Source organism: Pogonomyrmex barbatus, unplaced genomic scaffold, assembly GCF_055798465.1.
Source record: "Pogonomyrmex barbatus isolate J1 unplaced genomic scaffold, ASM5579846v1 scaffold3, whole genome shotgun sequence".
Taxonomy (NCBI): domain Eukaryota; kingdom Metazoa; phylum Arthropoda; class Insecta; order Hymenoptera; family Formicidae; genus Pogonomyrmex; species Pogonomyrmex barbatus.
The window spans coordinates 2543865-2568391 of record NW_028297127.1 but is presented as its reverse complement, the minus strand read 5'-3'; the positions used below and the strand labels follow the sequence as shown (position 1 = coordinate 2568391).

General features: G+C 36.7%; 4 protein-coding genes across 8 annotated transcripts in view; 1 reads left to right on the top strand and 3 right to left on the bottom strand.

Moving 5' to 3' along the window:
• Positions 1 to 17804, bottom strand: part of Grip163 (gamma-tubulin complex component 6) — a 44665-nt gene extending 26861 nt beyond the window's left edge. Inside the window, exons 1-16 of one of the 3 annotated variants that reach the window (XM_089079131.1) lie at positions 17340 to 17804; positions 17024 to 17238; positions 16710 to 16948; positions 16535 to 16628; positions 16068 to 16412; positions 15897 to 16007; positions 15654 to 15824; positions 15290 to 15582; positions 14990 to 15209; positions 14679 to 14910; positions 14402 to 14594; positions 12610 to 14293; positions 12321 to 12533; positions 12079 to 12251; positions 11900 to 12015; positions 6699 to 6730 (exon numbers count right to left, since the gene is read on the bottom strand). In XM_089079131.1, coding sequence (XP_088935257.1) covers positions 6714 to 6730; positions 11900 to 12015; positions 12079 to 12251; positions 12321 to 12533; positions 12610 to 14293; positions 14402 to 14594; positions 14679 to 14910; positions 14990 to 15209; positions 15290 to 15582; positions 15654 to 15824; positions 15897 to 16007; positions 16068 to 16412; positions 16535 to 16628; positions 16710 to 16948; positions 17024 to 17238; positions 17340 to 17532 — 4509 coding nt within the window. In that variant the 5' untranslated portion in view covers positions 17533 to 17804 and the 3' untranslated portion in view covers positions 6699 to 6713. Of the gene's footprint in view, positions 1 to 6698; positions 6731 to 7242; positions 12016 to 12078; positions 12252 to 12320; positions 12534 to 12609; positions 14294 to 14401; positions 14595 to 14678; positions 14911 to 14989; positions 15210 to 15289; positions 15583 to 15653; positions 15825 to 15896; positions 16008 to 16067; positions 16413 to 16534; positions 16629 to 16709; positions 16949 to 17023; positions 17239 to 17339 lie in introns of those variants that run through there. The other 2 variants (XM_089079130.1, XM_011644270.2) reach the window with 2 other exon arrangements.
• On the bottom strand, positions 106 to 4284 carry LOC148935919 (mevalonate kinase-like). Its single transcript, XM_089079146.1, has 3 exons — positions 2219 to 4284; positions 679 to 1738; positions 106 to 545 (listed from the first exon to the last, which is right to left on the bottom strand). The coding sequence occupies exons 2-3, from the start codon at positions 1633 to 1635 to the stop codon at positions 291 to 293; spliced, it is 1212 nt and encodes a 403-aa protein (XP_088935272.1). The 5' UTR covers positions 1636 to 1738; positions 2219 to 4284; the 3' UTR covers positions 106 to 290.
• Positions 7262 to 11587, top strand: IleRS-m (Isoleucyl-tRNA synthetase, mitochondrial). Its single transcript, XM_011644268.3, has 15 exons — positions 7262 to 7474; positions 7668 to 7790; positions 7878 to 8025; positions 8109 to 8313; positions 8522 to 8832; positions 8908 to 9074; positions 9144 to 9380; positions 9465 to 9637; positions 9737 to 9875; positions 9961 to 10118; positions 10191 to 10334; positions 10410 to 10623; positions 10691 to 10943; positions 11002 to 11183; positions 11288 to 11587. The coding sequence occupies exons 1-15, from the start codon at positions 7262 to 7264 to the stop codon at positions 11519 to 11521; spliced, it is 2901 nt and encodes a 966-aa protein (XP_011642570.2). The 3' UTR covers positions 11522 to 11587.
• A 135-nt stretch (positions 17805 to 17939) lies between the features above and the next one.
• Positions 17940 to 24509, bottom strand: FoxK (forkhead box K). Of its 3 annotated transcripts, XM_011644263.3 has the most exons (6): positions 24158 to 24509; positions 22760 to 23094; positions 21425 to 22213; positions 21088 to 21344; positions 20462 to 20564; positions 17940 to 20348 (listed from the first exon to the last, which is right to left on the bottom strand). In XM_011644263.3, exons 2-6 carry the CDS (start codon positions 23035 to 23037, stop codon positions 20171 to 20173), a joined length of 1605 nt encoding a protein of 534 aa, XP_011642565.1. In that variant the 5' UTR covers positions 23038 to 23094; positions 24158 to 24509; the 3' UTR covers positions 17940 to 20170. The 3 variants fall into 3 exon arrangements, with proteins under 3 accessions (XP_011642565.1, XP_088935268.1, XP_011642564.1); XM_089079142.1 differs by lacking the exon at positions 24158 to 24509 and having other exon boundaries at positions 22760 to 23856; XM_011644262.3 differs by lacking the exon at positions 24158 to 24509 and having other exon boundaries at positions 21088 to 21341; positions 22760 to 23854.
• Positions 24510 to 24527: the final 18 nt, after the last annotated feature.

Sequence of the window (24527 nt, the reverse complement as noted above, 5' to 3'; positions counted from 1 at the left end):
TTCCATATAAAAATGTACTACTTTTACAGATTTATTTCATAATATTCGTACAATAGCATGTATTTAGAAAAATTTAATAATTATGTATTGAATGTAAAAAAGATGTACTGGTTCATTATTTTATTTCTGTACACATACTACATCATTAACGTGTTAAGTAAAAATAAAACAGTATTTAATAAATGGGATATAACTAAGACATTATAGAAAAGCGCAATATCAAAAATAATTCATGTTCTAATATTATACTCATTTCATAATTCTTCTATTAAAAGAATAAACCTAACGTATTATTCAATTCTAATTCCATCACAAAGCATTGTTGTTTCAATAACACGATAATTGTAGGATTCGAGTTCATTTTTCAACTGAGAAATGATAAGATCCATACAGAAAGACAGTGATGCGAAAATAAACACGTATCCACCAGTACCTGTCATCTTACACTCTAATGAATACTTTCGCGCAATTTCACAAATAAAATCTATATTTTGATTTGATAAGCCTCCTGCTTTCAATATATTTTGATTGATATTAATAAAATTCTGAAAGCACGTGTTGAAAGTTAAATAAAGTTTATAACAGCCAACTTTATATTTTAAAATAATAATCACATTCAAGCACGTATATAGCATAAATAAGTGACAAATAAGTGAAAATGAGCATTATTTAACCTACCAATATGGTCTTTATATGGTAACTCTTCAGCCCTAACGGGTCAGCCAAATTGGTGTCATTTCTTTTTCGATTTTCCTTTCTGAACTCTTGAAAAATCTGTTCGACCGCTTCAAAAGACTTATCCAATGCAGCACGAGTGATGATTGGATCTGCATATTGACTTAAATTCTCCATCTCTTTTAATTGATCAATTTTTATTTCCTTTATATTCGAGTCAACAATCAGGATCCTAATGGGCTCTATTTTATGCAACGTAAACTTATCAATTTCATCTTTGTACATCACCATGACGCCATATACGGATATGAAATTGTTGATCATATTTTTGAAGTTGTACACGATCTTCTCGCAACGCCAAACATAACGCCTGATTTTTATGCAGTCTTGGCTATCAAATGTGTTACGAGCAATCCCTTTCTGCAAAAGCGACCAACGCCAAAAGCACGCTGCGAGGCATACTATAAAGGATGTTGTAGTTCCCAAGCCCTTTGCGATCGGCAAATCCGTCGACAGTTTCATGATAACAGAAGCTGTTATTTTGATATTTTCTTCGTAGGCCATATGAAGAAGCAGATATAAAAATGATTTTAAAAATGAATTCTGTACTTCGTTCGTGGGGTCGTAAGTGTTGTCGGGAATATTTAATGATTTAATGAACTCTTCTATCGTATTCATTAGATTTTCACACGAAAATTCGCGAACGCCATTTTGGTCATAAAAGCATTTGTAAATAGCTTCTAAGGGTATCTCCAAATATAATTTTAAATTTTTAAATTTTATTCTGATAGTTTCGTTTGATTCTACTCCTGGAGACGGTGAAGAACCTTGAATGAATTCAAGCTTGGTACGTATATCTAAGCCAGCTGCTAAGCAAGATTTATTATATTCAATTATTTCCAACTTGGGACCTCCGTATAAGAATACTATGCCTGGCGCCGATACTTTAAACTCGTACATTTTTTTCAAAGAACAAAAATCCTAATGTTCCAATAACTGACATAGTATTAGGTGGTGATTATGAAAAATTAGTTATCATTCAAGGGCTCTCGAAAATAGTTCACTGAAACGAGAAGATCTGTTGCAATTTATATATAATTTTCATGATATATAATTATAAATATAATTATCATGATATATAAATTTACAATACAATGATTAAAAATCTGCACAAACTCTGAATGCATTACTAATTCGTGACCAATTCTTTGTCGATCACTTGATTATCTTTTATATATTTATAAGAAATCTAATAAATTTTAATAATCTTCTCGGCTATTCTAATTTTTTTACTTTCTTGACAACACAATACGAATTTTTTTTTGTTTCGTGTAACAAACCTACATATTTTCAATTATTGAAAATTTTTATCACAAATGTACGAATAATTCAATAAGAAAAAAGAAAAGCTTGAGTTATTATTGAATCAAAATATGCTGCTCGAATAGAATATATATATATATATATATATATATATATATATATATATATATATATATATTTATTTATATATTTATATATTTATAAAAATTAAAAATAATACCTGCGATTGTAGCTAGGGCTTGTCTTGAAAGAAATCAAAAATTGATTGAGAATGACCAAATTTCAACTATTGGAGGTATGACAAATTAATGTGTTCTGTTTGAATGTTTCTTCTTCTCTGTGTCATAGATAGGATATTTTCACATGAGTAGTTAAAAGAAAACAATAACTTTTTTCGAGAAATTTAACAAACAATAATAATATGACGCATGTAAAATAAAAAAGTATGTAGACATACATATGTATAATAACTGATACTGTTATAGAATTCTGCATCAAATAAGAAAAGATAAATTAGATTTCATCCGTTGTAATATATATATATATATATATATATATATATATATATATATAAACTTCAACATTATTTAAATATTTTTATTTACTGAAAAAAAAATTTTCCGTCAATTATGTGTTAACTATTTGATAATGAAGTTTAAAATAGATATGTTTTGAATAAGCATTGTTTTGAGTAAGCACATTATAAGATTTTTATGAGCTTTAATAGATTTTTAATAACAATTTGTGATTGATAATAATAAATTGTTAGTATAAAAATCAATCGATTTTACGATTAGAATATTCCATCATCTTCCGTATGGCGTAATATAGACAAAATATTTTCATAGAGATAATTACAGAAGAATAATAATTTTTCCAATAAATTAATTTAATAAACAATATTATGTATATAAAATGATAAGATGTGTAAACATCAACATATTATTTGATATTAGATATAAAATTAAAAGTATATAAAATAGTATAAAATTCTACTTTCCTAGAAGGAAACATTAAATTTCATTGTAACATATCCATTTTTTCATTTGTAAAAATAGCTTTTCCATTTTGCATAAGTATAAATCTTACACGGATGATTAATTGTGCAATAAGAGAGAATCATCTCAAAATAAAAAAGTATATTCAATTTTTAACTTTTTAACTTCGAGAAGAACTTCTTAAAGAATCGCAAAGTTACGTTTCCAATACACGTAAATAATACTTCTATATACTAATTATATGTATTTAGCTTTATATTTATTTATCAAAAAATACATTTGCATTTATTAACGTTTTAATTATTTGATACCAAAATTTAAAATGTACGTTTCTAATAAATATCCTTCATGCAAATATCTTGTGATTTTTTTTATAAATAATAAATTTTTAACAATAATTTGTAATAATAATAATTCGCCAATAAAAAATCAATCAATTATATGTTTTCCAAAAAAGATTTCATTTAGTTGAATGTATGCACAGTAACGTAACTGATATGTTTAAAAATATTTAATAATTACGCACTAAATAAAATATACTGCTTTGTGTATGTGTGTGTGTGTGTGTGTGTGTGTGTGTGTGTGTGTGTGTGTGTGTGTGTGTGTGTGTGTGTGTGTAAACATCATTTGTTAAGCAATTTATTAAGCAAAAATAAATAAATAGAATATAATCGATACAAAAGCATAATGTAATCAAGATTAAGAAATAGTTAATTAGTTACAAATTAAGTAACAAAGATAAAAAGTTAAGTTAAAAGTAAATTTTTAGTTTTTAATTAATAATTAACTTAATTTTAAACGTTAATCTTTAATTTTAATCAATTATTTTTCAAACTAACTTTAATTTTTTAACATATTTCTAATTTCATATTTAAAATCTTTGTTTTATTTCATAATTGTTTTAACCTTTAAAATAATCTAATTTTGAAAAATTGCGACATTTTATAATTGAATGTAAATAAAGTTTCTTAAGATAGCTTTCAAATAAACTTAAGTTAATTTAATTTTAACTTTAAATTAATTTTTTGTCAATAAAATTGTCAACTTAGTTAATTAAATTATTATTACTCTAATTAATCTAATTAATCTAATTAATTTAGATTTAGATAACTAATTTAATTAATTTAGTTAATTAGTTTGTTAGATTATTATTAAATTATTATCTTTAACATAACTTAGCTTGAAAAAACATTAACTTATCCAACCTTGAATATCCAACCTTGAATAATTAATTTATATTGTAATATCAGACAAAGTTCACAATCCTCATAGTGAGTAATTTCAAGTTATTCAACCCTAATTCCGTCACAAGACATAGTGGTTTCCACGACGCGAAAATTGTGATATGTGAGTTCACTTTTTAGCTTAGTGATGACCATGTCCGTGCTGTTTGGTAATAGAAGAATGAACACATATCTACCATTACCCGTGATTTTACATCCGAGTGAATACTTTCGCACAATTGTACAAATAATATCTATATTTCCACTCGACATGCCTAGTCCCTTCAGTAAACCTTGATTTACATTGATGAAAGCCTGAAATTAAGATGTGATTAGAGTTTATATTAAATGATTTTATACAGAAATCTTGAAATAGCAGCCACGTAAGCATCGTGTATAGTATAAAATAATATTAATATATTCGCTGTCATTTCAATTTTATCTGATATACTATTTTGGTGCCGTCTATGCCATTGATTCTAATTTTAATAAGTATAACTCTAATTTTTTACATAATTTTTTGAAAAATTTTCGTAAAGATATATATTGATGGCACTGGAAATGTAAAATAAAGGAAAAGAGATTTTTGCACACGTGATACACGAAAAGAATGGGATGTTAACGCCTCATATGCGTTGCCGCATGGGATGTGCCGCATCGTTTGCATTATGAAACTTACCGATACTGTTTTATAGCTATCTAGCGGTAACAGACGAAACCAATTGGTCTCATTTTTAGATATAATTAATGATTTTTCGAAAATCTCATTGATCGCTTCGGCAGATATACTCGATAAAGCAGCGATACTACTCATAATTGAATCTACACATGGACATAAGTTCTTCATCTCTTCTGTTTGACTCATTTCCATTTTCTGATTAATGTTTGAGTCGATCATCAGGATTTTCATAGGTCGCATTCCATCCAACGTGAACGCAGTGTTTTCATCTTCAAACACTGTTATTGTGCCATACACGGATACAAAATTATTGATCGTACTCTGAGAGTTGTATATCATCTCCTCGCAGTTCCAAGCATATAGCTTGATTTCCGTGTGATCTTCGCTATCAAATATGTAACGGACAACGCCTTTTTGCAGAAGCGACCAACGCCAAAAGCACGCCGCGAGGCACACTATGAAGGATGTTCTAGTTCCCAGATCCTTTATGGTCGGCAAATCCGTCCACAGCTTCACAATAATAGAAGCTGTTATTTCCATTTCTTCTTCGTAAGCTGTACGAATGAGCAGATATAAAAACGCTTGTAAAAATAGCTTGTGTTCCTCATTCTTGGGATCGTAAGTATTATTATTAATGTTTAGTGATTCAATAAACATTTCTATCACATTTCTTAATTCGTAACATGAAAATTTACGAATGATATTTTGATCATAAAAGTGTTCGAAAAATGCCTCTAAAGGTATGTCCAAATGTAATTCCAGATTCTGAAACTCTATTCTGATAATTTCGTTCGGTACTACTCTTGGTGGCAGCGAAGAGAATTGGAGCTTGGTACGTATGTCTAAGGCAGCTGCTATGCAAGGTCCATTGTATCCCAACACGGTATCTCCGTGTAAGAATACCGTTCCCGGTGCAGATATGTTGAATCTATACATATCCTTCAAGAAAAAAGATTCCTAGTATTCAGACAATTGATGTAATGTCAAACGTTAAATTGTAAAAAGTCAATATCGCTCCTCGAGATTCTGGAGGATTGTTTATCGAAGCGAAGGGCTACTATTGTTAGCTTATGTACTTATATTTTCATCGTCATACTTAACTCGTTATTTATACTTTCGTTTAACTCGTCACCAAATCATTATCAGTCCTTCTATTTTCTATTTAATGTATCTTAAAAAGATCTAGTAAGTTTCAATAACTGTCTTCTCGCAACTTTCCCAATTTTCTGGTATTTTTGCCAAAATAGCATAAATTTTCTTCAGTTTTTTCTATACAGAAACCTGACATCACATCATTTTAATTATTAAATTTTTATTATAAAAGTTATAAATATTTTATATGTTGAGAAAAATCTCGAAAGATGAAAGTTGTTGACCAACACAAAGTTATCACTAGAATATATATATATATTTATAATCTGAGAATCAAAAATATTACTTACGTTAATAACAAAGATTTCCTTTGATACAAATCGAAAATTGATTGGAGATTATTGAAATTAGAAGTTTGACAAATAAGTGTAATCTCCTTTCTATCTTGCAGGTAATATCTTCTTAGAAAGACAGTCAGAAGAGAATAACAATTTCGTTAACGTGACATCAAGTTAAGAAGACATACGCTCAATTAGAATACACAGATAAATGTAAACACATGATTATTCGCTTCTCTATTAAAAAGTGATGGTTAAATTAAATATTATATATGCCGTAATTTACATACATATATGTATATGTATATTTATCTAACATAAGGTAATTGTTAGTTTTTCTCATTAAAATTATTATTTAAAATTATTATTTTGACAAATACATATGTTACAAAAGGAAATTATCTGAAAATAAAAAAATATTTTATTATTCAAACTCTGATCTATATACAAAATAATAAAATTGATGTAAGAAACATTTTAAAAACACAAAACAAAATATCAGACAATATCAATCAGACAAAATGAAAACAAAATTATATAGCAAGCATATATACATACATTTCACGATTCTAATCTCTATAATATATTGCATTATTAAAATAAATTTATTATCATAGCATCAGGTTTTTACACATGCACAATGCACAAAATAATATCAATATAAGATAGAAAAAAAATCGATGGAGATCTTTTCGCTACATTCAATGAAATGGTTGGAAGCTTTCTCGTAAGATCGAAATATCTTAAAAAGATTTCAAAATCTCGGAGAATAATCGATATCTCGCGATACCAATGGCTGACTTCAAACGACATATCGCATGCGTGCGAAATCGATTGGATGTCAGGTATTTAAAAATGGCGTGACGTGCTGGCGTAGAAGTTAAGGTTAGGATCATCGGGAAAAGTGTAGTTTCTTTTATATATATATAAACGATGTCAGTATTTAGCGCGAGGATGAGGCGATTGTTCAAGACGTCCGGGTTAACGTTGCGGACTTATGCCGAGTTCTGCCGCGTATTGTGGCTGAGAGGTATGAAGAGTGCCGCGAAACAAAGCTACACGAAAACAGTGCTACTGCCGCAGACCAACTTCCCGGCGCGGCTCGCTGGCAAAAAACGAGTGGAGATGGACAGTTATTTAATAGAAGTAAATTTCCACTTTTTATTTTCATTTCCCTCTTCACTACATTTGACCTCCAATCTCGAAACATCTGCATTCCGAATGAGTCAAAGTTCACGAACGTTCACGATGGCTCTTATGTATTTTTATTTAAATAGAATTTTGTACATAGTTCTGAGACAATGATAATTTATATAAATGTTCTGCGTTTTCGTGATAGAAATGCGGCTTCTTGGAATTGTATAATTGGCAGAGGAAAAATCTGAAAGGACCGGATTTTATCTTACATGATGGACCACCGTATGCAAATGGAGAACCGCACATGGGTCATGCCATTAATAAGGTTTTTATTAATAAAGAATTTCGTATTATTTATTTGAATATATTTTTTTATTATATTAATATTTAGGAATTATTTTTGTACTCCTAGGTCCTTAAAGATATTACACTAAGGAATAAGATTATAACAGGTAGAAGGGTACATTATCTTCCAGGTTGGGATTGTCATGGTTTACCAATTGAACAAAAAGTACTTAGTGATATAAAGGAAGATACTCCTTTAGAAATTCGCCGTAAAGGTGTTGAAATACCTAGATATTCCTAAATATCCAATACAGCATTTCCAGAATTATGTTTTTTCTAAAATGTCTAACTATTACAGCCAGAAAATATGCGAGTGATGCTATAGCAAAACAACGACAGGTTTTCATGTCATGGGGCATTGTGGCTGACTGGAACGAATCAGGTTGTTATTTCACAAATAATGCCTCGTATGTGAAGAATCAAATGCAACAATTCATAAATCTGTACGACAAAGGGCTCGTTTTCAGAGCCTTCAAACCAGTGCATTGGTCACCGTCCTCCAGGTACAGAAATATCTGCATTCTAAAAAAGTTCTTTTATGTCCATTTCTATTAAGATATAAGTCAACATAGCTGAACTTTAATCGGCTCTTTATTTTTTTCAAATGTTTAAAAACTAAAATAATAATTAAGATAAATCGAGATTAAAATTTATCTACTTTGGAAAAAATAGGCTAAATTAATCTAAATGTTTCCTCTTCGATGATCGTAGAACAGCATTAGCAGAATCAGAATTGGAATACAACGAGAATCACGAGAGCACAAGCGTTATCATACGCATGCAACTAGACACACAAGCATTACCCCCAAGATTAAAGGATATTCAGAATAAACCACTTTATGCACTCATCTGGACCACTACATCGTGGTCGTTAATAGCTAATCAAGCCATAGCGTTCTCCAACGATATTGGTTACTGCATTGTAGAGGACAATTCGAAAAATCTGTATATCCTTGCACAAGAGTGTTTAACGAATATTGAACAGAAGATTGGTCCATTAAAACTAATTATGACCATTACGGGTAATACTTAGCTACATTTAGCTACTTTATATCATATATTTTTAGTAACTGAGTAATAAAAAAAAATTTTAACAGGGCAGGAATTAAATGAAGCAAAGTATTTTCATCCTATTACCAAACAACGTTTACCATTTTTACCTGGGCAACATGTTACAACTAATGTCGGTACTGGATTGGTTCACACAGCTCCCGCGCATGGTCCCGAGGACTTTCTCATCGCGATTGAAAATAATATACCGGTGGTAAGACATTTTTTGTAATTTCGATTTATATTAATCCAATTGATCACATCGCATGATTTATCTTTCTAGCTATCTTTGATAGACGAGAACGGATGTTTTGCCAAAGAAGCAGGCGATGAGTTCTCCGGCTTGGACGTCTTAGATAATGGCGCGAATAAAGTTTTGCAGTGTCTCGGTGAAAATGTATTACATACTGACACGATTACGCATAGCTATCCGTACGACTGGCGAACCAAGAAGCCCATAATTATCCGCGCGAGTCATCAATGGTTTATCGATATAAAATCTATAAAGGAAAAGGCGATTGTAAGTCGATCAAGTCTTTCTGAATGAAACGTGACATGTTACTATGTATTCATCACTCCTATGCTTATGTCTTTTTTACGCAAGGACAGCATCGCTGATATAACAATATACCCGGCGCAGAACCGGACATCGTATTTGAACGCGTTAATCGCACAACTTAAAAAGCGACCATACTGGTGCATTTCCCGACAACGATCCTGGGGTACGCCGATACCAGTGTTGCACAATAAACGAACTGGTGATACGTATACGAGCAGGTAACTTTATTGATTAATAATACGATTAATAATAATTTTACGATAGGAAATAGAATTACACACTGTGTATATTACAATATACACATTTCCGTATTGTAGAAAATGGATTGAGAGATTGTGCAGATTGATGGACCGATATGGTATTGATTATTGGTGGGAGCTATCGACCGAAAAGTTAATTGGTCGCGAGCTTCGACAAGAATTAAATGACGATATAAAGGATTTGGAAAAAGGAACCGTATGTAGAATTGATAAATCACTTTTAATAGGATCTCGAATGTCAGTAATGCATGACTGCAAAGTGCATGATTACTTTCTTAAAGGATATCATGGATATTTGGTTAGATAGCGGTCTCTCATGGTCGGCCGTGTTGCCGGAACATAAAGCAGATTTATATTTAGAAGGAATGGATCAATTTCGCGGTTGGTTTCAGTCATCATTGCTAACATCCATTGCTCTTCAAGAACATTCCCCTTACAGGTAGCTCACACAGTGTAAAATTAAATACCAATTCTCATACGTATTTACATATTTATATTATTTTTTCCAAAGTGCGCTATTCGCGCATGGATTTGCTGTGGATGACAAAGCTTCAAAAATGTCGAAGTCAGTTGGAAATGTCGTTAATCCTGAAATAATTGTCAAAGGTGGAGAAAATTTGAATAAAGATCCAGCGTATGGCATCGATACTCTGAGGTTAGTTGAAAATATATATTCGCTAATTGCGATTTGGAATTGAAATTCAAGATTTATTAAAAAGGGAATCGATAGGTGGTGGGTAGCTAGCCACGCATGCCAGCACAGCCAGATACCGGTTACGACAACATTATTGCGCGAGAGTCAAGAAACTATACAGAAATTACGTTTAATCTTGCGATTCCTGTTAGGTGCTTTATACTCGTACAGCGAGGAAAGCATAGTTGAACCAGAATACCTTTATCTCGATAAATATATGTTGCATGCTCTGCACCAATATAACAAGGAGGTAATAAAAAAACGTGATGATATTTAAAAAGTCGCAGCATATGTGACATTGATTTTCTGTTCTGCAGATTCAAAACTTGTATGACAATTACGTGTATCACCACGCGTGTAAATTAATACTAAATTTCCTGATGAATACTGTATCGCCGGTATATTGTCATTTGATCAAAGACAGACTCTACTGCGACGAAGCAGCGTCTCCGACGCGTCTAGCCGCGATAGAAGTTACACGCGCAACCCTGACTGTATTCGTGAGATCTATCGCGCCAATCGTCCCGCATTTAGCGGAAGAAGTGTGGCTATATCATCCTGAAAATTTGGGTAAGCGTTTTAATTAAGGAAAGCGTTCCACATTGCGTTATCGCATATCATTTTACAGCATCAGTGCCGTTGTATCATAGTGAATATAAGGCACCAGAAACCTGGCATCAACCAGAAATCGCTAAGCATGTAGAGACAGCTCTGAATTTGAGAGGCAAAGTGAATACATTGGCTGAACGTAACACGTGGGAATTGTCGGGCATCATAACCGCTCCTAAAGATGATTATGAATCGCTTTCGGTGAGGAATTTTATTTCCAAGATTTCCATAAATTGCCAATTGCGTTAGTCTAATTCGCGATGTTAAATGTGAGTACTATAAATCGTATCTGCTTATTTTTACAGCTGCTTCAGAAAGATCGGGAATCCTCCACGTCAGAGTTGTGCGATATTTTACAACTCTCCTCAATTATACTAATAGAATCATCTACGGTAAGCGAGCCGCAAGTCGAGCTGCATAATATCGAAAAGATGCTTTGCCAAAGGTGCAGGAGGCATCCTGAATTGGACAAAAACGGTCTTTGCAGTCGTTGCATTAAAGTACTCGATATAGCGAATGTATCATCGATATCTATGTAATAAACACAGTGATTTCTTATTACTTAATTATTATTCGTTTTGCTAAATAAATAAATATGAAGAATATCTTATCTCTTTTTCGAAAATTAAATTATTTTTAATTTCGACATCAATGAGAGATTACTCACAATTCTTTTACATTCAGTACATTGATAGTAAAAGAGAATATGGACGACGGAATTCAATCACAGTGCTATTGTTGTTTCGTCGTTAAATCGTACATGTGATTTATATTCAAAGCGTTGAGAAAATGCGTTAAATGCGGTTGATACCCGCTTGTAGCCAATTTGTGCGCGACGTGTGCCATGTATGTCCGCCATTCGCAGAACGATTGGTACATTTGCTCTAAGCTCTTGAAATTCGGATGGCTGTACCTACCCGTACTGCTAACGATCCAGGCCTGTGATCTCAGACGATTGTGAAATTTGAGTATGATCTTGAAGACGTTACTCAAGCAGACGCGCATCTTTTCTCCGCGTGTGTTGAGCATACACCTGAAATCATAAGTAACGTTGTGAGCTACGTGCCTTGAGGAAAATCAATTGATTGCTACCTACCTCGAAAGTATTCTTTTGATATAGCTCATGTGCGAGAGATAAATCTGATCTATCGTCCGAGAATTCTGCAGATCCTTTTCGAACTCGCTCCAACTCGCGTGCAACACGCTACATGTCAGATAATTGTGAAGAGCGTTCATGAATTGGGTCATGGAGTGCCTATACAACTGTAACTGCAAACAAATGAAATCGATTAGATCGATTCCTTAGTATTTCTCCAATATTTGTGATGAATGATATACCTTGTGATATTGTTCTGAATTAACTATGTTATTACGCTCCACCTTCATTATATTAAAATCTTCCTGCAACACCCACGACATCCTGCCAATCATGATTAAAAACTTGAATACTTTGCTGTATTGCAGCATCATCGTATCATCTAAGATTATATTCAACGGCCATGATACTTTATAATTGAGGCAAAGACATTCTAAGACATTCGGATCTGAAATCTACAATAAAAAAATCATATTAATATCAAAGCAAAATTCTTTCACGACAACTGAAAACTATTTAAAGTGATCATACATATAACTGGCATGGTTTGTCGACAGCGGAAAGACTCAGAAGTTCCGAATTGGCATAATTGTTACTAAATGAATTCATCAACGCCTTTTCCAAGAGGTTCGTGAGAGTGGCGGAATTGAAGAGTTCGATTGGTGCAGATATCGTATAAAGTCGCGAATAAAGAGAATCCGTTAGGCTCTTTGCAAATTCGCCGTTCAGCAGAAAGAAATAACTGCGTAAACTGCGTAAGTGCGAAAGCATATTGTGCTCGTTCACCAGATATTTAATGATCGCATTGTTAACCAGCCGTGTTTGTATCTGCAGAGGAATGATGATGGATTTTTCCAAGTACACTTGGAGCGATGTATGGTCGATCATTTCGACATCGGCTATGGTAAGAGACGAAGTTGCAGCTGATTTTACATTTCGGAGTTCGGAGCTAATGCCGAACAGATTCGGTAATTTGAAATTATTGCTCATCGGAGATTCGAAGCATGTGTCTTCCGTGATCGACTTTGTCATATCGGATAAAGACGAGATCTCCTGACCGGCGTTCATAGCAAATATATCGTAGCTATTCGGTACCTGTGACAAAGGAGTATGCATCGATAATGTAGTGAGATTGTCGGTCGTACACGACATTGGCGTATCTATATTCTGCTGCTGCTGCGTATTATTTGATAACGGCTCTCGTGCTTCGTTATTTGCATTGTTAGTCCTACTTGAGCAATCTTCGTCATTCGTAGGTTCATGCGCGTTCATCGTTTCCTCTGATAATTTGATTGTGGAAAGAACATTGTTATTCATGTTTTCCTTCATATCGTCTGAATTCAGTTCGTCAATAGTATCAATTAGTATCTGATTATTGCCATTAGTATTTGTGCAATTGATAATCCTTTGATTATTCGTGAGTATTGTACTGAACTCGTTGTTGTTCGGAGTCATACCGTACTCCTGCATCAGGACTTTAAGTTTGTTGCTTTGTGCCGTGGTCATGTTATCTATCTTCTCAATAGCTAAGGATTTAGGCCTATTAATAGCACCGATAATTCTTTCGGTCACCTCGTCGGCTTCCAAAATATTATTTAAACGACTATCGAACGCACTCGTCTTTTTGCTATTGCCATTCATAATAGTATTGATGTTTTTCATTGCTTCATCACGCAGGAAATCCTGCAGATTACTTCTCTCGTTGTTCTTCTTGTAGATTTTATAATCTAACGATAAAGATTTTTGCGGCAACTCTATGTTCTGTGTATCCGTTGTTTTGAAGGATTTTTCATTTATCGTAGTTTCTTTTGATTCAGTATCTTTAGCGGGTTCACGACTTTCAATAGGCGGAACATCCGAATCTACAGTAGTCACAAGATTTTTTTCAGAATTCATCTGATCAGAAACGTCTGATACAGCTATGTCTGACGATTCGTTTTCTGCAAAATTACTATTTTCATCTTGATCGGATACAGTTTCTTCTTCGGGAATGGTGTTATTTCGTTCGTCAGTATCAACAATATTTTCATCGGTATCGATTATATTTTCATCAAAACTTAGCGCGCCAACATTTTCTTCATCAAGTCTCTTTACAGATTTCAAGAATTCTACTCGTCTTTCGAAATGGCTCATTCTTGTTTTTCGCCAAATGGATCGCGCACGATTCCTCTCTACATCAGCACCTAATCTGTCGTAGTAATTTATAAGATGTTCCCTGAAACAAACAAGATGATTTAAGATATTATAAATATTTATAATTAAAAACCTGGAGCGATTAACCTCCAGAAAATTTGTAACTTTCGTTTAAATTATTCAGCCTCACCGCTCGATCTGTTGTTGCTCACGCATTTCTTCCTGCTCTCGATTAATCTTTTCCAGCAACAATTTATCAGCTAACAACTCGATCTCCTTTTCCCTTTCTTTTATCAAGGCACTCGCTTCCGCCTGTTGCTTCAATTCCTGCAGTAATTCCCGTTTACTCTGCGCGGCCTTCATGATAAGCTCTTTACGTTGCTCTAAAGAGAAATATCACGGGAGTTATTAAATATGCACATTCTTAATTTACGACGCGATAAAAACTGAAGGTATAAGAATATTACTGTCCAGTCTTGATAGCGTTTCCTGTTGTGCGCGAATCACGAGTTCGGCCGTTTCCCTCTCCGTTTTCTTTTCATCCTGAATCGCGGATAAAAGAGATACAACTGGTCCCAGCGCCGCTTCGCCTTTGCATTCGTATTCTTGACATCTCAGCAACTGATCTCGCAACATGGACACGCTCAGGCAGACCCTCACTTCCGGTTGAGCATTGAAAGAAACATTGCATACGGGATTCTAAATTGATATAAACATTAGATTTTTTTTCATTGATTCATGATTAAAAATCAACAATTCGATGATGAAAATTAATAACCTTCGGATTGCAAATTTTTAAAAGTCGCAGCGTCTTTCCGCATTGCAGTATCGACTCCGACAGTTCGGACAAGAAACCAGGTACCGATTCGGTATCGATTGCGAAACTTTCTGTCCAAAACTTGCGTCCTCTTTTCCGCAGATAGTGCGATCGTACCTGAATCATAAATTCTCCATAAACGTCATCGCACGTTCCCTCGAACAACCAATTTTGTAATAATCTACAAAAATCATTAGTCAATGAAACAATCTTTGCCTTTTGTCTTTTGAGTACAAAAACTGAGGAATGACATTATCTCACCGAAAGTAAACCTCACAGCACGATTTTAATATGGAATAAAGCACCAACGCGACTTTCGGATTGGTGACCTTGGTTACTTCTTTGTAAATGTGCGTGAGAATTCCACTTCCACCGCCCAAAGTGCACTGATCAGTGTTACAACCACACAGCCTCGCGACCTCCACAATCAAATATGCAAGCGGACGAATATATTTAAACAGATTCAACAATCCGCGAAATTCGTGCCGGTTAAGAATCCTTTGCAACGCCGAGCGATAGTACAGAAGAAGTTCTTTGATGTTGCTGCACATCGCCTACAATCATACATATATAATAAAAACAAATAATGTATAATAAAAACAATGCTCGAGAGAATCGTATGTACCTTAAATATGAGGCCATCCTGTTGCAATTTACCCGTTTGAGAGTCGGGTGTGACGAGGTGCGATAAGGATCTGAAACTATTGCCCCAGCAAATCGCGTCCTGGCAAGTGGCTTCCAATATTTCGGAACTTATGCCGTGCACAGTAATATTTCCTTCCAGTCTAAAACCCGTCTGCAATACGACTATTATTATGTATGACATATGCAAAGCGCCGATTTAGCGTGATTCATTAAACCCACGTACCAGACTATCATATCTAAAGGAATCTGAATCTATACCAAATAACAACAATTTAACATCCGACAAGAATTTCTCGAGCGGAACTTCTTGCATCAAGGATATGGAATGCATTGCCTGTAACATAAAAAAAACAATTTTTGCATGATATATTTGCGCAAGCGTTGCCATCTTTACCTTTTTTGGCAGCAGTGATAAAATACTTGTTTGTCTTATCCTCGCTAAGTGTAACGCGCTCTCCGGCAGATCTGTGACAAATAGCGGTTGTTTGTAACACTCTGGTGCTCCAAGAGATTCCCACGTGCGTAACTTGGACACAGGCTCGCCGGAAAGCATTTCTTTCCATATTAAATCAACATCGCTTCCAACACTTTTTGATTCGTTCATAAAATTACAATTGGAGTCCGACGGCACAGCACACGAACGATTTTGATTATCTATAGGTTTTATCCATTCGCAGGGTAAAGTCATATTTGACATAAATCTTTGTGTAGATAAATATAGCTTATTTGTTTGCTCAATCTAATGAAGAAAAAAACACAAATCATATATTATAAAATATATATATATATATATATTGCGATCCACAAATTAAGGGCAGTGGTCACAATATATATATCAAATAAGACACAAGACTGTTTTACCATAATATTTGAGAAGGGAATAATCATATTACATTGTTTTTCTGTATTCTCACTATAGTTTGATATGCTGGGAGTTTTAATAGTATTATTATATCTAAAACAATACATAGAAAAATCCTTCAGATATACATATATATATACACTCACACGTAGGAATATTTAATCAATATCATACCTAATTGTTTGAATTCCTAATATGGATTTTGATACATATTGATCTTCGAAAGATATTCTGCTAACAAAATTAGTTGATGTATCCTGCCTAGTACAGGTTCGACGAATGCCCAGCATGGCCTCAAACCTGTTTGGTAGAAAAAAGGATTCCATAGGATATGTTTGAAACATCGGGACACCATTCGTACACATAATATCCTCGGGCAGGAAGGGATTGTTTTTGCCATAATGAAATACATCCTAAGATTTGATTTGCATTAATTGCCTTGACATAAATTCTGAGAGCCAAATAGAGCAAATAGATAATGTAGATACCAGTGAGGCTCCTATATCAGTATGAAAGCTTTTAAGTTCTATCAGCAATTGTAAAACAGGAGTCACAACTTCCAAGTTATCCTCCCGAGCATACAGCTCGTTTATCAAATTTTCTAATTCTTTCGCCTCCGATACGCGTCTCAGAGACAATTTCAATACAAAAGCATGCTTCAATATCTCCACCAGAGGATCAATCTCAGAATCTGCTGTGTTCTCTGCAATTATGATTGTTAGTATTACCGTTTAAAAGGAAACCCACATATTTCAATTTCTTTTTTTCGTACAATTTTATCCTAGTGATCTGAGACAGACGTACCTTGACTGTATGTCTTGTTACTCTTATTTAACAGTATCTCGTAAGCCCTTGAGCGAAAACTCTTTACTGTTTTGACGTCGCTCACGGGCGGCATATAGGCATTCTCATCCTCGGCGCGATTCCTTCGCAACGTGTGCCTGACCAACTGCGTGACGAGATCGTAGATGTTGGCGTCGCAGCGTCCTGGATCCATGATCAAAGTACTTCTTCAAGCGATCGTTGATTAATCGTTGCGACGAGTCGCGGGAGACAGCGATTATTTTCATAGTGCCATAGTCAGCCATAACAACGCGACTCGCTCGTGTGGAGAAAACGCGAAGACATCTAGCGGCGGGAAACGACCGATCGTACAAATGTAAAAGAGAGAGAGAGAGAGAGAGAGAGAGAAATGCGAAATGCAATCAACTGGCGATGAGCCGGGCGACGCGAGATAAAAAATCGGGAACTTTTTGAAACTTTAATTGAATCGATAGCACGATTTCCTTGATTTCCCGAGGCAATTGAATCCGATTCGATGACCCAAATTTTTTGTCGCCGGGAGAAAGCACGTGGAGATAAAGAGGGAAAAGAAAAAGAGAAAAGATCAAACACACGACTGAATGACTTTTAATGTAGTATTAATTTTATTGCGTTATTATACATACGCACACATACATGCACGTCGTGTGTGGTGTGTGTGTGTGTGTAATATCGAAGGAGAGGTGTCTGTGTATGGATGTATACGTGTGTCTGTGCTCGGCATGTGTGCCTGTTAAACATAATCGATCCTCCGCGACGCACGTGCACACGCACACGCGGTCTGCGTGTTCGCGCGCCTCGCGGGTACGGGAGAGCTTATCTCTCGCGCACGTATGTACGTATATGTATAATAATAGTGACATACGTCGCTCGTGATACGTATGTGTATCAATCACTGTATACACACAGCGTGTAGTCCATCCTACCATTATCATCCAAAACCACCTTTTGTTATGCTCGTATTTATCTCCCGACTAATAGAAAAATAACGTTTCAGATAAACGTTCGTTCGTTCGCTCGCTCGCTCGCTCGCTCGCTTGCCTCGCAAAAGGTGCGAAAAATAAATTTCGTTTCTCCTTCCATATTTTTTCCGCTTCTTTCTCTCTCTCTCTCTCTCTCTCTCTCTCTTTTTTTTCATCTTTTTATTGCACCACGCTCTTTCCGACCTCGTATAATGCAACTACGTCCAACCCTGCTTTCCCTCTCTTCGCACCGTCGTAAATCGCTAACGCTACCGTGTGTGTCGTTTCTCCTTTTTTTTTTGTGTGTTTTATTTTTATTTTTATTTTACTAACGCCGACATTCTAGGGAGATCGGCGGAGCTATTAACTACGATTGCACGAGGAAAGTAAATCGATCACAAGAGAAATCAGTAATCCAGTTTGGCATCATTATCGTCGACCTCTCCTATCAATCTATCTCTACCTATCTCTCGCTTAAATTTCGATCTATCCTCTCGATGTCCACGTACTCTATGTACTCGAAATCAAATTTTTTTTTGGCGTTGAAAAAAAGTAAGTCTGTTTTAGATGATAGAATTAGGTGAACCATCCCGTTGCGACAACGCAAGACCATCTTTATTCGAGGGAAAATTCGAAAAATTCCCGGTCAAATTATCTCCCTCTTGGAATCGCAATATTTCTCATGAGGAGGTGTCGCATTTACAGAATATCTATGATTGTGTGTGTGTGTGTGTGTGTGTGTGTGTGTGTGTCGTGTGCAGTCGCTCGATCAATTTCAAATTAGGTTTCACTACACCGTGAAATCGCGTACCTTATTCTAATTAAATGTAAAACATTATAAGGCTCTATTTTGTTTCCTCTGGCTCTGGTAACAATCTCTAACAGAGATCATGTCATCAAACGCTACGTAAACTCGTCGCGTTTCAAGCCGAGAGATCCGCCTGTAAATTCGCTCTTTATCGGCTCTCTCTCTCTCTCTCTCTCGCGATACTGATCTTTTTGAAATCCCAGGTCTTATCTTAATCTCAGATAGAACATTCGATTGAGCGTCTTAAATTAAGAATGCTATAATTGTAATAATAATCTATTATTTTCTCTCTCTTATCGTTTTGCCTATCGTTAATCTTCATTAGTCGCGATGACGACGCCAAGTCGGTGCAAGCGATAATACGGGAAAAAAAAAAAAAAGAAAACAAATCGCACGAGTGAAATGGATGTCGGCCAGCGGATTCAGCTATGGATAAATCGCATTCTCGCTCCATTCGATAGAATTACACTGATTAACATTCTCACTGGTTAACACTCTTCTTCTCTTTTGTCTATTTAATATAACGGCTAAACGCTGAATGGCACACGTTACCGCATCACATTATTGCAATTTGATGTGTCAGCGCAATAGCTGCTGTTACTATTTTGGATGACCTCCGATCAAATAAGCTCCATATACATATATACTATATCTTCTGCCGAAGTTAACAAGTCATAAAGAGAAAGCATTTAATAAAGTATATAGATATCTTATGTACATTGACTGTTGTTGATAAAATCATGTTAAAACATGAAGTCTAGAAGGACAGGAAAAGTGTCTGCTCATTGTTCTTTCAGTAATTGATTTCTTTTGCGGACTCGTACACACAACAGTTCTTCGCGATTCTTCGCGAAAGACATAGAACTGACGCTCGATCTCGATTATGTGCAGTCTAAAGCGGATTATGCGGTTAAAATAAAAATGAAATTTGCAATGTGTATGTGTATGTGTCTATGTGTCTATGTGTCTATGTGTATGTGTTCCACGACAGGCAAATAATGTAAATGTAATGTTCTACGTAACAGGATGATAGATGTATCAGTTCAATGATCATCCATTTCGTGGATACGTTGACGTTTGGATTGCGATGGCTGATGCTCAGGAGGTTCGGGGCTCTCGACGATCGCGAGCGGAGCCGGTGAACCAGGCGAGCTATCCGACTCTTCATGAGCACGTTTGCTAATCCCCCCGACGCCAGCATCGGGGCTGATAAAATTTCCACTTTACAAATAAAAAATTCATATTATGAATTATCATATTATGAACATCGATCAAGTCACGAATATTTAATTAAATCAAGAAAGTAACATGAGATCTACGAATGCAAATCGTACCTGTAATTATATGTTGTTTGTACAATAACAGGAGCTGGACTATATTGACCAGCTGGAGATAAAGAATGGTCCTCTACAGTGTTCCCAGGCACCAAGTATTTTTCTGTTTTCAAAAAACAAGCCATATATATTTCTCAAAGAAAAAAAGAATTAGGATCTAGGAATATAGCTTTAAACTGCTGCATTGAATCTAATTGCATCTATTAATAGTAATGGCATGTAACAATATAATAACAATAACAATATAAGCAGTTCTAAATTTATATAAATTCAATTAGAAAAAAATGAAAAATTATAAAACACTTAAGACTTCATCCTGCCAAGCAATGTAATCTATTGTCCTATTATCCTATTATTTAAAATTTATCTCGGCTTATTACATTTATTTATTATGTGACATATGTTCTTCTTTCATTTATTTGATTATTGCGATAAATATCACTACATGTCTTAGTGGTCAAAAGATAAAACATCTATCTTAAAAGTGAATAATCCAAATTCAATTTCTAACTGAGATGATATTTTTCTCAATAAGAATGTCGGAGAAATGAGAGAGTAATCAATTTTCAGATTTGATTATCGATTTGTTTGGAAAAAAATTAGATGAAAAGAAAAAAACAACTCACCTTCTCTTCCTGTATCACTATTGACACCATTCGTTACTATTGTCTGCATCAAACGTCCCTTATGAGTCGTCTGAGACGATGTATACGGATGCCCGGGAGATCCAGGTGCCGACTGACTCGTTGCGAGCTGCCCGGCTGGAGAGGGGACCGAGTTATCTGGATACGATTCTGGTCCAGGAGAAGCTTCTCTACTTAAACACTCGGGCGTCATTAATCCACTGATCCCAACATGAGAGGGCGAAGCTGGAGCACTTCTGCTGATCATACATAATGTTAAATGACTTATCGATCAATATACGTAATACAAAACAGTACACGAAATTTCCATCGACATTACCTTGACGACAAAGTTCCAAATGGCGCGCGGAAACAAGGTACACCGCGTTGCCGTCTTCGTCTGAATGCCTGCTCGATGAGTTTAGATTCTGATTGGGGATCTATCTTCCAAAAAGAGCCCTTCCCAGGTTCTTCTTGACTTCTTGGAACTTTGATAAAGTAACGATTCAACGACAGATTATGTCGTATAGAATTCTGCCAGCCTTTATCCGCGGTTCTGTAGTACGGATAATGCTTAGTGATATAAGAGTAAATGCCCGATAGGGTAAGTTGTTTGTCATGCGCGGAGGCAATCGCTTGAACGATCAGTTGCGCGTACGAAAACGGCGGTTTTGAATCATCCTTTGGTGGACTGTAGTGCGGCGCTGTACCGTTCGGTCCCGAACCGTTACCGCCGCGGTAACGCGCATCAGCTGGTTCCGGGCTTATCTGTCTACTAGAGCCTTGCCCACTGTCGTGTCTCTCCAAGTTATGCCTATCCAAGGTAGAATTCTGCGAGTCATTCGCCACAGCAGCGGCATAAGCCGCAACCATCTGCAGGTCCGCCGAAATATTTCTTTTGCCTTGGCCGGCGCGCGGACTAGCCGGACAAGAGTTAGCAGCGCTTATCGTTCCTGTGGGTGACGGGAATGGACTGCTATAACCAGTGTCTGGTATGTTTATTCGCAGAGGAGGCAACGGCGCTCGTTGTTTTGGTGGAGAGGGCACGCGAATGTTACTCTGTTCCTGTTCATCGACGAGTGAATGGAACATCAGCTTTATCGTTGTACTTGGAAATCTGAATTGACATCTGCAACAATCATTCAAAGCAACCATTGTTACAAAATATCTTATGCAAGCGTCACCATTTATAATAATGTCAAATCAACTCATTGGTATTTAAGCATTTTAGCAGCAATGAAAAAAATCATAAAACAAATTTATTACCTGAAGAAATATATATCTGATGTAAATTTCACTAAAGTGCTTAAAAAAATTATATTCATGGCTGATTAGTATTAACAAGATTTGGAGATTTTTAGTTTGGTCACTAAGATTAGAAAAATTATTAATGCAAGGAATATATATATATATAATCATATCATCATATTAATCATCCATCCATTTTTACATAATCGCCCCTTACAATCATCAGGGTCACGACTACTTTTAGGACCCGGTCCTCTCTCGTTACATTTACGAGCGAAGTGACGAGCATTCCAAGATAATAGATATTCCAAGAACATCACATCACGTCGCAACGAGTTTACAGCGTGACCAAAAAATGTACCGCTGCCGGATTATCTCGTCGGCGCGCGGTCGAACAATATAAATAAATAACGTTTGCGGGACTCACGTCTTTGGCAACTGAAAGACAGGGGCGCCCTTGCGCTGGAACACCCCGTCGACGAACACGCCGTTCTTGCCGTTGCACATCATGAAGAAGAATGGGTGCTCGTAGAAAATCTCGAGATGCCGGCGTGAGATAAAGCTGGAGTGGCCCATGTTGACGTCGACCTCACCCTTGCTGCTGTTGCGGCCGATCGTGATGCGCCGTTGCCTAACCATGTACTCGAATTCGCGTGCCTCGATCCGCGCTATCGGCGCGCTGTTCGATTCCGGGTTCCACTGCATCTTCGACGGACTGGCCGGCGCCGACTTCAGTGCCAGAAGAGCCCACGCGTCGCTCTCCTGGGTACGGGAGTACGTAGACATAGTACCGAGAGCGAATGAGCCGTGGTGTAGTCGAGAGAGCAGCCACACGGGAAGGAGAGGAAGACAACCGGAGTCGGGCGGAGGGAGAGAGGGAAAGGGAGAGGGAGAGAGGGGGGGGAGAGAGAGAGGAAAAGGGAGAAAAGGAGAGAGAATCGAGGGAGCGAGACGAAAGAATAGCGGATAGATAACCGCTATAGGTCGAGACAGAGAGAAAGAGAGGCGGAAAGAAAGAGAAAGAGAGAGATAAATCACGAAGATTTGTGCGAGTCAAATATGTTAGATAAATAGATAACGTGACAAACACGAACGCGATGTAGACCGGCACAGGTGGAGGAGTACAGATGTCTCGATACAAAACAAGTATAGATAATGACAAAAATTAGACGTGAGACAGAGACAGAAAGAGAAAGAGAGAGAGAGAGGGGATATGCGTGCGCGCCGTAACGATAGAGGGAGGAAGAGGAGAGGAGAGGAGAGTCGAGAGACGTTTGCGCGCGGGGAGGGGAGAGGAAGTGAGGAGAGGAGAACGAGAGGGCAAGAAAATCAGATCGGCGCGGTGCAGCGCGGTGCGGCGCAATGCCGCGACGGAAACTTTACAGCCGGAGAGACAAGATGAGTCGATCGGCTACTCGCTCGCTCGTTCGCGCGCGCGCGCGCGCGCGCGCGCAACGAGCACGAGGAAGGACGACACGTATGTGCGAATATACAGCGCAATCCGACCGAGAGTCGCGTATGCACACGCAAGCGTGTACCCGCGTGAAATATGGCCGGCTCCTTCCCGAGCTCTCCTTCCGCTCTCCACCGCGCCGAGTACGTTCGTTCGTTCGTTCGTGCTCGTGCACGCGCGTGGCACGTACCGCACACAACAATACAGTTCTTTTTCTTTCTTTCACTCACTCACTCACTCACTCACTCTTTCTCTCTCTCTCTCTCTCTCTCTCTCTCTCTCTCTCTCTCTCTCTCTCTCTCTCTCTCTCTCCCCTTTTTTTTTGCCGTCCGCGTGTGCGCGCTCCAAGTTACAAGCGATATAGTCAAGCACCTTCTAAATTCGTTCCTGCCTCCGCGGTTGTATGAGCACGAGACCTCGTTACTGTGCTTCCTCGTGTCCGCGCGATTCTTCCTGTGTCCTTTTCGCTCGACAGGAACGGATGGCGACGGTGACGTTGACGATGACAGAGGCAGTCTCGTGCGCACGCTATTCCGTAATGACAATGATGATATACTCTTGCGCACAAATATTTTCTTTCCTCTTGTTTACCCAAAGTCAAGAAACGTGGATGGTATCGCCACGTGATGCGGAAGCCGCGAATCGGGGCCCGGTTCGAATGCGGGCAAACGCGCGAAACGCGGAGGAGGGACAGGGTGAGAGGCAATTCACTTAGGCGACACCCCGTCCTTTCTCAATCCAC

Excerpts from the sequence above, each read along its gene's own strand:
- IleRS-m (XM_011644268.3), top strand. The coding sequence starts at position 7,262 with ATGTCAGTATTTAGCGCGAGGATGAGGCGATTGTTCAAGACGTCCGGG. Across the intron at positions 8,026-8,108 it reads TTTAGAAATTCGCCGTAAAG|CCAGAAAATATGCGAGTGAT; the intron begins GTGTTGAAATAC and ends TAACTATTACAG. Across the intron at positions 9,075-9,143 it reads TTGAAAATAATATACCGGTG|CTATCTTTGATAGACGAGAA; the intron begins GTAAGACATTTT and ends TTATCTTTCTAG.
- LOC148935919 (XM_089079146.1), bottom strand. The coding sequence starts at position 1,635 with ATGTACGAGTTTAAAGTATCGGCGCCAGGCATAGTATTCTTATACGGA. Across the intron at positions 546-678 it reads ACCATATAAAGACCATATTG|AATTTTATTAATATCAATCA; the intron begins GTAGGTTAAATA and ends ACGTGCTTTCAG.
- FoxK (XM_089079142.1), bottom strand. The coding sequence starts at position 23,118 with ATGTCTACGTACTCCCGTACCCAGGAGAGCGACGCGTGGGCTCTTCTG. Across the intron at positions 20,565-21,087 it reads TAGTGATACAGGAAGAGAAG|AAAAATACTTGGTGCCTGGG; the intron begins GTGAGTTGTTTT and ends TTTTGAAAACAG. Across the intron at positions 20,349-20,461 it reads CAAACAACATATAATTACAG|TGGAAATTTTATCAGCCCCG; the intron begins GTACGATTTGCA and ends TTATTTGTAAAG.